General features: G+C 39.1%; 1 protein-coding gene across 4 annotated transcripts in view; it reads right to left on the minus strand.

The window, feature by feature from the left end:
- Positions 1–6: 6 nt before the first annotated feature.
- vps13a (vacuolar protein sorting 13 homolog A) overlaps positions 7–13304 on the minus strand; it is a 43130-nt gene continuing 29832 nt past the window's right edge. For 3 of the 4 annotated variants that reach the window (XM_013914581.1, XM_013914583.1, XM_013914580.1), the window contains 21 exons: positions 12118–12250; positions 11208–11265; positions 10719–10890; positions 9957–10110; positions 9629–9775; positions 9401–9482; positions 9231–9300; positions 8848–8962; positions 8613–8726; positions 8361–8506; positions 8150–8231; positions 7940–8053; positions 7702–7777; positions 6359–6522; positions 6132–6177; positions 5847–5970; positions 5595–5709; positions 1455–1540; positions 421–544; positions 227–301; positions 7–125 (listed from right to left, as the gene is read on the minus strand). In XM_013914581.1, coding sequence (XP_013770035.1) covers positions 75–125; positions 227–301; positions 421–544; positions 1455–1540; positions 5595–5709; positions 5847–5970; positions 6132–6177; positions 6359–6522; positions 7702–7777; positions 7940–8053; positions 8150–8231; positions 8361–8506; positions 8613–8726; positions 8848–8962; positions 9231–9300; positions 9401–9482; positions 9629–9775; positions 9957–10110; positions 10719–10890; positions 11208–11265; positions 12118–12250 — 2248 coding nt within the window. In that variant the 3' untranslated portion in view covers positions 7–74. Of the gene's footprint in view, positions 126–226; positions 302–420; positions 545–1454; positions 1541–2285; positions 2549–5594; positions 5710–5846; positions 5971–6131; positions 6178–6358; positions 6523–7701; positions 7778–7939; positions 8054–8149; positions 8232–8360; positions 8507–8612; positions 8727–8847; positions 8963–9230; positions 9301–9400; positions 9483–9628; positions 9776–9956; positions 10111–10718; positions 10891–11207; positions 11266–12117; positions 12251–13304 lie in introns of those variants that run through there. The other variant, XM_013914584.1, reaches the window with a different exon arrangement.

Genomic DNA, 13304 nt, shown 5'->3' on the forward strand with positions numbered 1-13304 from the left:
GTAGCATGCAGTAAAGAAAAAAAGGCACTGGCACACACAGAGCTCGTGTGTTTAGCATTTCTCGATCTTCAGAGTCAGTACTTGGGTAAACTCTCTCTTGCATCCTCCAATTTGGTGAGAACCCACTGAAAATAAATAATGACCCAAAGTTAGAACTAATTATTTTCACTAGTCGTGTATCCCGACTGAAAGGAAATATCAGCTTGAGTCCAAATTGCAAACTTACTTTGGCTATCTCTGGAGTTTTGAAGTTTATTATCTTCCCAAACTCTTTGGCATGAAAGACTGACTTCACTCTCTCCTGCAGTGGAAGGCGAGGTTCAGTGCAGAAGTAATAATAATAATAATAATAATAATAATAATAATGAAAAATTTGGGTAGTAAATAATGGTAACATCTTTGTTGTTTGTTTGTTTTTACCTTGGCCTCAATGCGAAGTCGGCGGTCCTCTATAATGGTTGGATCCTTGGTGAACTCTTCAAACAGATACTGCCACTCACAGGTCAGCTGACCAAAAGTGCCTTTGGTCACAAAAAATATTCCCCTGGGAAAAAAAAAGATGAGTGTTTAAAAGGAATGAATAAAGAAAAATTTAAACTTTATATTTCAGTTTCTTTATCCCCAAAACAATGATTTCCAGTCATAGGCATTAAAAAAGTAAAAAGACATAAGATGAAGCCAACATGCGAGTGCCTTAAACCTTAATCTGAATGCCACCAGATGGCGATACCTGTGTGGTTGTAAAAAGACTTTTGGTCCTATCTTTGTGAAAACAGCTTCCTGTCTCGACTGTAAACATTTTCCAGCTCAGTTTGTGGGTCAATCATTCATTTTGGTTTAACTGAATTTAAAAAAAAAATGGATTTTTGAATAAAACTTCAATATACAGCTTACTATCTCGTTACATCCGTATTTGGGGCGGGATTTTTTTTTTTTTGGGGGGGGGGTTGTATTGTTTTGTTTTTTTAAACCAAGACAGCAGCAGTGGAAATGCTGATCTCCAGGATTCAAAACGGAGCTCCACAAAGCAACAGCTACATCCAAGTTTTATACAGTCTGTGTTACAGTGTGGGCTACGGCCCCCTGGTGGGCAACGAAGGTACTGTATGTCAGAAGTATGAACTCAAATCTTTACATTAGTTAGAATTCAATTTGAATGTAACGCTGTTAATAGAGAGTCAAGTACAAGAAGTACATCAGAACATTAAAACAAATGAATGAAAACAAAGGAAAGAATTTTCTTCACAGTTGATCTGAAAGTCTTGGTAGAAATACGCAAATACTATATAAACTTTTACAAAAATTTTAGCATCCAAACTGATTAGAAAAGAAAAAATTATGCATCATTTGAACCATATCTCAGCTCTTGGTCATTATCTCAAGTAAAACACTTTCTTGAACAGAAGAAAACAAACAAAAAAGGGTAAAGAAACCCCCCCAAAAAAACCACTCACCTCTTGGTGATCATGAGGAAGTCAGATTCATTGACTTTAGCATGAGCAAAGTACCTGTAGCTGGCAAAACGTCCATTCTCAATTTTCTAAAAAAAGAAAGAGACTAGAAAAATATCTGTCCAAACAACAACATTGAAAAATACGTCACTGTCTGTCAAAAACTGTATATAAAAGTAAAGGAAGCATGAGCTACCACAGCAAAAACAGTGAATCAGTATCTGCACAATAGTTTCCCTGTAACGAGATTGGAACATGTTGTGGGATTCAGATGCAGGACAGGATGAAACAAAGACGATGGCAGGTGGAAGTTTGAAATGCAAAGACTTTATTAAGAACAAAATATCAGTGAAAGGTTCCAAGTAATGACAAAAAAAACATAACAATGAAGGAAAAAAGTGTGATTATGATGACTTAAAGATGAACACTAATAAGTAAACTAATAAGAAAATGCCTGGTCCACAACAATGGCTTTTTAAAAAAAAAAAAGCATAAACATTGCACTGTTAACATGCAGCTCTCAGATGACATTTCAGGATATTTAATTGAGAGACCTTTACAACTGCTAGGACTGTGTTTTAGTTTGGACAAGAGGACACAGACTTTCAGACTTTAGTTTTCTGATTAGATCATACGAGTCAGCATGTGTGACCTTCACACAAACCTTCTCCAGCAGGAAACAAATGCATCAACCTTAATCATGAATGGTTAATGGTCATGTGATACGAGGTTTACAGCCAAGTTGGACTTGGCTGAAAAATGGTGGCTGGAATCATTTTTAGTTTGTTGTTGTGGAGCAGGGAAAAAACAAAACAAACAAAAAAAGGGTGATGAAAAATAAAAAAAAACACAGTTAACAACAAAATATAAAAAATAATAAAATCTTCTAAACCAGTGACACCAGTAATGAAAGTCCCTACTTTGGTTCACTTTAATCTAACCAAATATGATCTCCAAACTTTGAGACAACCCTCCAGCACAGACTACACACAAGACACCAACTCTATAGCTTTCACTTCTGTCACTGCTAGCTGTTTTCACTCATCTCCCTTATCCTCTGAGCCAGATCTACGCCATTCACTGTACGCCACTTGCCTCTGCGGACATGACAGGAGAAAAGTGTGGAGGGTTAGATCAGACGGAAGGTGCGAATCTTTCTGCTGATAAGGCGACTTCAAGGTGAGAACCAAGGGAAAGTCTGAGTGACCTATCAGCAGTGTTCAAATCTGCAGTTTCAGACTTTAAAAGTATGGAGAGTAATATGTCTTAAAAGTGTTACAAATGCGTATGGTATGATCTACAAGTGTAAACTAAGAACTCACACAGGAAGTAGAGATGTCCTAGTTTTCCAATGGGACTTGAACACAGTGCAAAGTGCACTAAAGGCTTTGCAGGTAAGTGAAAGGTTTTTTTTGTGTAGTTTCAGACATTTGTACGGACAGAAAGTTTTTTAAAAGAGAAAATGATCAGATTTGTGAAGCTGAACTTAAAAAAAAAAAAATGTGTCTGTAAATGAAACTAATTTAACTTGAGGCCAAATTACTTTGTATGTGTGTGAACTGAAGCACGCATTTGTGAGTCATCGAAAGTTTCACACAATAGAAGTCATTTACAAACAATTTTAAAATATTATATCTGACCTGAAAAGACTAACAAGCATTAAATGCTCTTGGATCTATAAAAATGTAAATGGCTGTAAACTGGATCACAAAGCCCTAATGCAATGGCTTCCCTCCCAGCTTAGACTGTGATAAGCATTCCCTCTTCTCTCAAAGACACAAGGAAACATTTGGGAACAATCAGGAACACTGTGTTGAAGGCTTTTTAACAAAAGCATAAACATAAAACTGAAGAACCTACTCTGATTTATAGAACTATTACTCTATATGTCCTGGTCCTAATTTAAGCTGAAGGAACAACTCAGTTACAAACACATTACTACACACACGCAAACCTAAGCTGGTGAGACAGAAAGGTGACAAACTGAAGAAAGTCTTGAATGAAGATGAAGTTAGAAACACAAAGATGAGACAGTCAACATGGAGCAGACTGGCAATGATGTGAATCATATGACAAGATTTAAAACTCTTTTTTCAGCTTTCAATTTTGCAGAATCTTTATAAAAAAGCACCAATTTGTTCACTGAAGTTATCTGGCCTCTCTTGTAGGCTGCTTTAATTTATCACCTTTCTGTAAATTTTAGGGAAATTAGGATTTTTACGATTAAACACAATGTGAAACTTCAACCCACTCTATCCAACTCACAGCTAGACAACGTCAACAAAAGGTTAGATAAATATCAGACCTGAAACACATGTAAGCTGCTCTGAAATGTGAAAATATGGAAAACATGATATATTTGGATTATATGCAGACATTCTGTTGATTTCTGGTGTGAAATACAGCAAATATAATCTTTTTTTTAATTTCCTGTACCCTTTTATTCTTCCTTGCAGATTACAAGATTTAACCAATGCCGCTTCCTTTTAACCATAACTTAGTGATATAAAAAAAAGAGACATTTTTAATTCTATCCATCTGTAGTGTTCACATTTGTAACAAAGTTGCTGATAAAGGTTCCTTCTGAAAACTTGCATGGACATCCTCATATGCATTAATGATGCACATGGACCAGCCTCAGTTTGTAAGCTATTCTGCAGTCTGGCAGCTTAACCATCGTGTTGAACAGATTTGTCTCTGATTGCTTTCCTGGTTGTCAGTCTTGCATTGACCTCTCATTTCTTAATGGCATCTGAACACTGGGAACACGGTAGCTGAAACCTTTCTACCATTAATGAAGTATCACTTAGAATCAATATCGCATCCTCTGCCAGAAGAAGAGTTTTTCACAACACTGACGAATGACTCACTCAAGACATAAAAGTGAATCAAGTGGGAATGAGGGGCTGCTCATTTTTTACCCACTGGATTGTATTGACTTCTTTTTACTTCAAAAATTAAACAAATATGTAATTTGTCCAAAGACTGCCAAACCTATTCCTACAGGAGTAGTAAAACTTCCCCAAACAACAAAGGCAACCATTTAGGGCAGGGGTCAGCAACCTTTAAGACCCAAAGAGCCATTTGGACCCGGTTTCCACTTGGGCTTTTGGAGCCTTGACCTGACTTTTAAAAAAAATAATTGGAAAAAAGCACTATGCTGCTGAAAGATGAAAAGTAGATAATTACAAAATTCCGCCTAAATATGTATTTTACCTGGTTAATGTGTGTGGCGGGGCGTGGTCTGCAGCGCCGCTGCAGGGGAGGCGGACGCACCTGAGCAGCACCCGCAATCACGCCTCGCCGCCTTAACGTCTGTGCTATCTATGCTGTTGTTGGTGTGTGTCGGGCTGTGAGCTGAAAAGCTACAGCCGGCTGTATGCGTACAGCAACCGTGTGTGAAAAGGGGTCAAGAAAGAGATGCTGAAAAGCGTGTTCATGGAAACATCATCGGGTCTGCCGTGGTATGTTTACAATGGGACTTCTGCTCCTGAACCTCTACGCACAGCGTCTGCAAATCGGGGCTGTACGAAGTCACTTTCATCTTTACGCAGGACTGTAAGCTGTCATCTGTGAGGCGTGAGCAGTGTTTGTTTTTAACATAGTTCACGGTGGAGCTGCTGACATAATCTGGATCCGAAGATCCATAATTGGCCTCGGTTGAAAGTCTCAATAAATGAATGGTGTTTCGGCGGGTACACCAGCTTCCGCGAGTGTGACGCTTATTTTAAGCGATGAAAAAAATAATAGTATATAATTTTATTTTTATATTTCATTATTACAATAATCTTCCGATTTAGAACTACAAGTTAAAAAAGAACTAACATAAATAAAATACACTTCAGCTAAATACTTCTAATTTATTTTCCCAAACCACACGGAGCCGCACTATAAGGACTAAAGAGCCGCGTGCGGCTCCGGAGCCACAGGTTGCCGACCCCTGATTTAGGGCATCCAACACAGCTAAGAAAATCAGTCAAATAAGTTTGAAATGCAAAGATAATGACACCACATCACAGTAAAGATAAAACAACTTTAAAAATTAAATGACATGAATGCAATATTGTTAACAGAGTTTTCCATCTTTGTAAAAACTGGGAATGACTGTAAAAAGGTGATGATGGAGAGGGGTTTTTGTCTTACCTGAAGCATCTGACTGCCGAGGCCTTCCAGCTCCTTATATGGTCGTATGACACCATCCTCGTGGATGAAGCGAGGAGGACGTAGAGACTGAACATCTTGTGAAGTCTCTGCTGCCCTATATCGAGATATTTGCATTTGGAAACGCACACCTTCACACAACTCAGGGCATAAACAAATTCAAACAGGACCTATCTGATTACACACTGATGTGGCAAGTGCACAATCACATAGCACAGACAGAAATAACTGTACCTCTTGATCCCTTGGAAAGTGCTGCTGGCCATGTCAATAATGCCTCCTGTTGGTCGAGCTACTGCACCAACCAAACCTTTTCCAACACCTTTAAAAAAGCCCGCTGCCCCCTCTTTCTGGGCCCCTGCATAATAACACAAACACTGCAGCTTAAGTTCAAAGATCTTCACGGCCAAATGCCAGAGTCAACTGTTCAATGGAAACACACTAACAGAACACGTAGTTTTTTTATGCCCTTATTTTATTGGACTAACATGTTTATACTTGTGGTCAGACTCATCTTACCTTTAATAGGTTTGGTAACGATCCCTGTGATCCCACTGACAAATCCCTGTGGGAAAAGGAAGATAACACTGCAGAATAAATGACTCATTACAGCCGTGCATTTTCTTTCAGACTAGTTTGCAGTGTTGTTGTTGCTAGTCTTACTACTTCCTACATCCTGCATTAACTGCGTGTTTCCTGCTGATAAACAGAGAGGAGCAACTTAAAAACCAAACAGTTTTACATACAGACACCAGTCCTTTTCCACCCCTGGTCAGCCCCTCTCTCAGACCGCTGGGCTGTTTGTTCATAGCTTCTCGTCTCTTCTGCTGGTACTCTTCATCCATTGTCATCGCTGCGACACCCTTTGCCATGGCACCTGTTATCCTGGAGGCTGCACCTGCAATACCGCCTGAACAACAAACATGATTCGTTACCTGAGAATATTTTTTAATATATCTTAAACGTTCATGTCAAAATTGTGTCAGTGAAAATCTGAAATCTTAAGGGCTCCAACATGGTGCTAAAAAGTCTCAGATGTGTAATGAAACAGCCACAGTTCACTGTTAAAGGCAATATAATGCTGAAATTTAACAGATATAACACTATATTAAAAACACATGCAGTAAAACGACAAATGCTCAGTTATTACACTTTTCAAATTACAGCCCTATATAGCAGCCATGAACCCATCCCAGTCAATCAACGTGTATAATGACAGCAGATAAAGTGAGGACAGCGAGCAGGGCTGTACAAACTCTTTAACGACCTTCATTTCTTTTTATTTATTTTTTTCATGTGGTGATGAGCAATAATTCTCCGAACTTTATTACGTTTTTTGTTGGACATTTACTGCTTTTTAACTCATTTTCAATCTAGTTTCAGATTATTTTCACAGGATTATTTTTAACATCTGATAAGCTTCTTAACACTGATGTCAAGCATATAATGACACCAGGCTAAAGGGATGAATCATTATTGTTTCTACACATAATGGACACTTTCAATTAAATTTTATTTTTAACCAGTTTGTTACCAGCAGCCTCTCACAAAAAGCAAAAAGCAAATGATTTGCTCAATCTATGAAACATGGCGATGATAACACAGTTTGACAGACATAAAATAGCTGAAAACAAGTGAAGGAAACTGGACAGTTGGGAGGGACAAAGAAAGAAGTTGCAGGTCTAAAAGGCATGCCTCCACTTAGGCTGGACCTCAACGTAAGTGAAGCAGTGTGGGATCATCTTTACAGAAAACAGAACAAAAGACAACCAGCATCTAAGGAAGAGCTTTGAATGTCCTTCAAGAAGCCTGGAGAACTATTCCTGAAGACAAGGAAGCTGAGTAAGAGAGTTCAGGATGTGATAAAGAATTGTAAAAACTGTTTTTGCTGTACATACTGTATTTCAAAATACAAAGAAATGAGTGCAAGACTTTTGCACAACATTGTACTTAAATTTAAAATAAAAGATAAATTAAACATAATTAATTTTTGAATTAGAAATTCCAGTGATTATTTAGCAGTTTTGACCTGATCCTGTTGAGCTAAGGCTGACTCTGTATTACCCCTTTAACACCATTTCATGCTTACCTACAGCTCCTCCCACCAGCGCCTTAACCCCAAGAGCCATTCCTTCAACAAACTCCTCAGGGCCCTGGATGGCTCCCTAGAAGAAAAAAAAAAGAACAGTTATTGTGAATGTTAACCTGAATCCAATGTGGCCATATTTTCTAAATTACACAACGTAACTATTCAACAGGTTTTATAACGCACTTCAAAGCTAAAAGACCCAGTTGAACTTGTCAATAATTTTATTGGATATCATTACCTGATAGGGCTCATAAAAGAAAGCCTCCACCCCTTCTGACAATCCTCTGATCAGTCCAAATGGGTTTCCAAGAACATCGAGGCCCAGCACCAGCACATACATCTGCTTAATAGCCTTGAGATACACATAGGTGGAAAATCAAAATATCAAAACAAAAGAAGACAAGACAAATTGTCACTTGTCTGGTTTCATTGTGCTTGTATGTATTACCTGCTTAGAATAATGTCTGAGGACCTCCCACTGGAGCTGCTGAGTGGTGTAGAACTGGTAGGTCAATTCAAAAAAGGCCAGCCTGAAATAAATGTCACATTCAGCCAAGAAGCAGGGTTGGAATCACCAAGAACAAGTCACATGGAAGTAATTTAATGCTAATGGATGGCACATGCATGCTGTGTATTTGAGCCTTTTTCTGTATTCATACTTGAAGACAACATCCTGCACATCAGTGAGCGTCGCGCCGATACTCTTTAGCAACAGATTTAGCGACTGCACAGGGATCAGTTCCGAATCTCTCTTCTGCTTCAAGCCATCCTCTCCACCTGTGCTCAGAGAGAAACTCAGGTGCAGCTGACAAAAAGCACAAAAACATCAGCAGGCGTTACTATGGCAACAGAGAAATCGCAGAGATCAGTTCAGACACTATTTGTTTGACAGAAACTGCATTCGCACACACCTTAATGGGGGAAATGTGGAAGTACTCGTAGAGGCTGATGGGAGATTTGTCAGCAGCAGAGACATGGTTCAGTTCTGTCTTTATGTTCGTTATGTCCTTTTCAAACAGTTCCACCTGGAGCATCAGGAGAAAGGCACAACAGCTGTTGACTTAACTGAATTACTGACTAACTGAATAATCATAACGCATTCTGAACAGAAAGGTAACGTTGTGTGTGTCAATGCGTGTAGCCCACCTCCTGTTCTGCGCTCGTTATGCTGTCGTTCTCTAGGGAGAACAGCTCCAGGATGGCGTACAGGAAGCCCAGATCAAGTTTTAGATCCATCTCCTGAATTAAAACCACAAAGTACCTGAGGCGAACAGAAATCAGGACTTAGACGAGTACAAATGAGAGCAAATTTCAGGAGTTAAACTTTCGGTTAACAGAGAATTGTAAGATTTCAGCTCACCCAAATATATTATTGGTCTTAAAAAGGACAAATAATATATTTATTTGTCTGGTAGATCATAATCTACCAGGTACATCATGATCCTGCCCTCCATATACAATAACAATGAATATCAGCTAGAAAAACATAATTTGAGGAGACAGTGAGAAAAGAAAAGAAAAACAATTACTTGATGCGTGAGATGTCAGAGTGCCCCGCTGCTCGGGTAACAATGCTGATATCAGTTAGAGGTTTGGGTTCTGTGGAAAAATATGTACAGAGTATGATAATAAAGACGAAAGAGCTAAAATAGTCTATTATTGTAAATAAACAGATAACGAAAAACCTGCATTAACAGACCTGTCTCCATGGCGACAGACTTTGGCAGTTTCACGGGGTAAAAAACGTAAGGGAAGATGGCCCCAGGTAGCTGATTCTGGATCTGTAGAAGGAAAGGACACAGGTCTGTTTAGTGCACAGACCAAACAGAGCTACACAGCTACGAAAAGGCAATTAAGAAAAGCCTTTAGCTAACTTGCTTGATCTTCTTTTTCAATAATTATTGTAAATTGAATAAAAAATTTTCACCTGTATCCGGTGAACTTGGATACGATAGGAGCTCTGTCGTGGTGAAATGCTGTACTCCACCTTCACACCCGGCAAGAAGTGCCTCCTAAGAGGAGCATCACATGGCTTCATTATCTGCATGTCCTGGCCAGTGGGATTAAAGAACACCTGGGAGACAATGACAAAAAAATTCAACAGTAATGATAATTATCCCATTATCATGTGCAATTTCAAATTCAGTTTTATGAACGAGTTTACATGCTATGTGGATAATCTAAAACCAACTATTTTCATTTGCTTTTATCCACCATTTTCATATGACAGAATAAAAATAATTGCAATATTTAACCTGAAAGCCGTTTTCCAGATCGAAAATTGCCTTGTCTACGGCCCCAGATTCCTGGTAGTCTTTGAACTTGTCCTCCATAATTTCAGCTTCTTTTATGGTCAGAGGCTTCCATCGACTCTTCTTCTTAGGTTTGAATTCCCACACAACATCAGAGCTTAAATAAAAGAGGAAAGAAATGAAAGTCTCAGATTAGTTAAGCAAGAACACATAATTTATAGATAAAATTTATACACTCATTGGTCACTTTGTTAGGTACACCTGTTGAACTGCTCGTTAAACCAGCTATCTAATGTGTACATCAAAAGGCGCTTTTAAAAAAAATAAAAAAAATAAATTTTAGGAGTGTAGAGATGGTCATAATGACCTGCTGCATTTCACACCTAGCATCAAAATAAAAAACACAGGATTTAAGTGATTATTGTTGTCAGATGGTGCCACACTGCTGATCTACTTGGACTTTCCCACGAAACCATCTCTAGGTTTTTCAGAGAATGGTCTTGAAAAAACAAACAAACCAAAAAACAACTGAAAATATAAAATGTCTTGTTAATCCCAGAGGCAGGAGCAGAATGACCGACTCCTTCCACCTCATAAAAAGGCAGGAATAACTCCAATAAGCACTTGATTTAACCAAGATCTGCAGATGAACATTTCTGAGTGCAGAACAAGGCTTGAAACAGATGGGCTACATGGCACCTGCAAATTAGAGTTTACGTTAATTCTACTTTAACTATTTATTAAGCAAACACAAAAGCGCAGCACCTTGTGATCCCAATGAAGGCAACCTCTTGGTTGGTGCTGTTGTTCACCAGCGATAGGCCCACATGCCGTAGTGTCAGGATGATTTCCTGTTGAGCAACCTGCACCTTCTCATTGTCACAGAGCATCTTGAAGACCCGTCGCTCCTCAGTGAACAGCACAACACGCTGGAGACCTTAGAACAGATAAATAAAATAAATAACACACATTTCTTTTGTAACCCAAAGGAAAGTTGTTGTTCATTACCATTACAAAATGAATCAGGGATAAATAAAACCTTAGAAATGAGTCAGACTTGCAGTTCATAACGCCAACATCCTGCCAGAAAACTGTGTTTTTTAATATATATATATTTTTTAACTGTTCTAGAGATTATATTACTACAATATAGCAACAATTAAGCACTGGCAATAAACTGTGGAAACTATAAACATAATTTCAGTTTATTCAACTGCACAAAACAGCTGAGCATTTTAAGATCATTCAATTTACCTTCATAAAAGGAAATCACAAAAAGTTTGCCCTCCTTGTTTACGTCCTCTCGCAGGTCCTAAAAGACAAAGCGTATAAACTTCAGTATCTTTAATCTTTATTTAGATACTCTTCCATCGAAAGGAGCCAGCTGAGGTGGTTCGGGCATCTGACATGGATGCCTCCTGGGCGCCTCCTGGGCGAGGTGTTCCGGGCATGTCCCACCGAGAGGAGGCCCCGGGGCAGACCCAGGACACGCTGGAGAGATTATATCTCTCGGCTGGCCTGGGAACGCCTTGGTGTTCCCCCGGATAAGCTGGAGGAGGTGGCTGGGGAGAGGGAGGTCTGGGCTTCTCTGCTTAGGCTGCTGCCCCCGGGACCCGGCCCCGGATAAAGCGGAAGAAGATGGATGGATGGATGATCCAGATTTACATGATCTGTATCTATACAGTTTTAAACTAAAGGTAATCAAATTTATGAGCGATTCATCACCACCAATAACATATTTACAGTTATTAACAATGAATTTGCAAAGGTGATACTACTTTACTACTTTTTATTATCTATATATATTCACAGGTTACTGTAAGGTGTGAAGTACATGAATAGGTGCAAAAAGTCTCAGCAGTCACAGGGTATCTAAAAACCAGCAGGTTCACATTCAGTAAGCTCATAATTACCTGCTTTCGCAAACAGTACAGCCTTTTTCCCCCTCAGGATTTCATTTATGAATGAACCTATGATAGACTTTTAATATGCAAATCTTAAAGTAAAGCCAGCCTAATCAAATTTATACCTAAGACAGCAAATACTGCTTTTTTTTTAAAAATACGTTCAGCAGAAACTGATTTTATTTGGGAAATGTAAGATATTTGTTTTTGGGGGAAAAAAGGATTACTGATAAACATTATTATTCTGACACGTGCAGTACCTCTTCACTCTTTAGTGTCCCAGAGTAAGTGCTACATTTCCAGGAGAGCGCTCGTGACCCAGTGGGCTCAGTCCAGGTGTAGTACACAGCTTTCCCAGCCTCCAGCTCCTCATGCTCCGCCTTTTTCTGAGAGCTGCATGTACACAAACCCACCAAGACAGACACATGCCGTATGTATCAGCAACATGAGTTAAAGCTACCAAAAATGAAACAAAGCAAAACAATTATTGACTTTGAAAATACAACAGAGCCCCTCCACCACAATCAAGGACCATGCCAGCAATCATTTTCTCTGAGTTGTCTCTCAGCCTGCAGCAGCAATTTTCATCAAAAGACAGAAATATGTCACCCAGAGGTCCCCAAATTCCTGGAAATAAAAGGCTCAAATATGCACGTTCACATATTAGTGAGGATTCTGAAACAAATATTCAATGGATCATAAAATGAAGACTGAAGGAAGAAGTGGCGAAGCTGGAATCTACAAAAGGGTATAAAAAGCACTAGTCGACAGCACTACAGGAAGAAGCAGGTGGTGTGATTCCTTTGGAGGAATCCCATCCAGTCAGCAGCATTCACATTTTTCTATAAGATCATAACACAGATGAAAGCAACACTGAGTAAATGGCTTAAGATTTGTATTCTGCTCCTTTAGGTCTGTGTAAATTTCCGGTAGATCAGTAAAAAAAAAAAACTGGGTAATGGTGTAGGTCTTTTATAAATAGAAAACTGAAACTGTGACAGTCAGTGGCATTATGTTATGTACAGTGGAACCCCGACTTACGAATACCCCGTTCCACGAAAAATTCAAGTTACGAAGGCACTGAACGGCAATATTTCTGCCCGTGTTACAAAATCCGCTGGCTGATTGGCTGAGCCTACAATGCCCACAATGCCTTCCGAATCATGTGACAACCCCTTGGCTTCTGTACTTGAGCTTCGCTGTTCCACTGGAATGACGTATTGTTGTTCTAGTTAGCAATTAGCCTATCGTTCAGCATCGCCTCACTCAAAAGGCGCAATGGGTGCTTCGACTTACGAAAATTTTTGACTTACGACTTACCCTTGGGAACGAATTAATTTCGTAAGTCGGGGTTCCACTGTACTTAAAAAACAGAGTTTGAATATGGCAGAAGTAGGCCATGATATACACTAAAAGGAAATATTGAAAGTACAGTGATTCCTAAATA

Source organism: Pundamilia nyererei, unplaced genomic scaffold (assembly GCF_000239375.1).
Source record: "Pundamilia nyererei isolate P.nyererei 1_Seehausen unplaced genomic scaffold, PunNye1.0 scaffold00006, whole genome shotgun sequence".
NCBI classification, from domain to species: Eukaryota; Metazoa; Chordata; class Actinopteri; order Cichliformes; family Cichlidae; genus Pundamilia; species Pundamilia nyererei.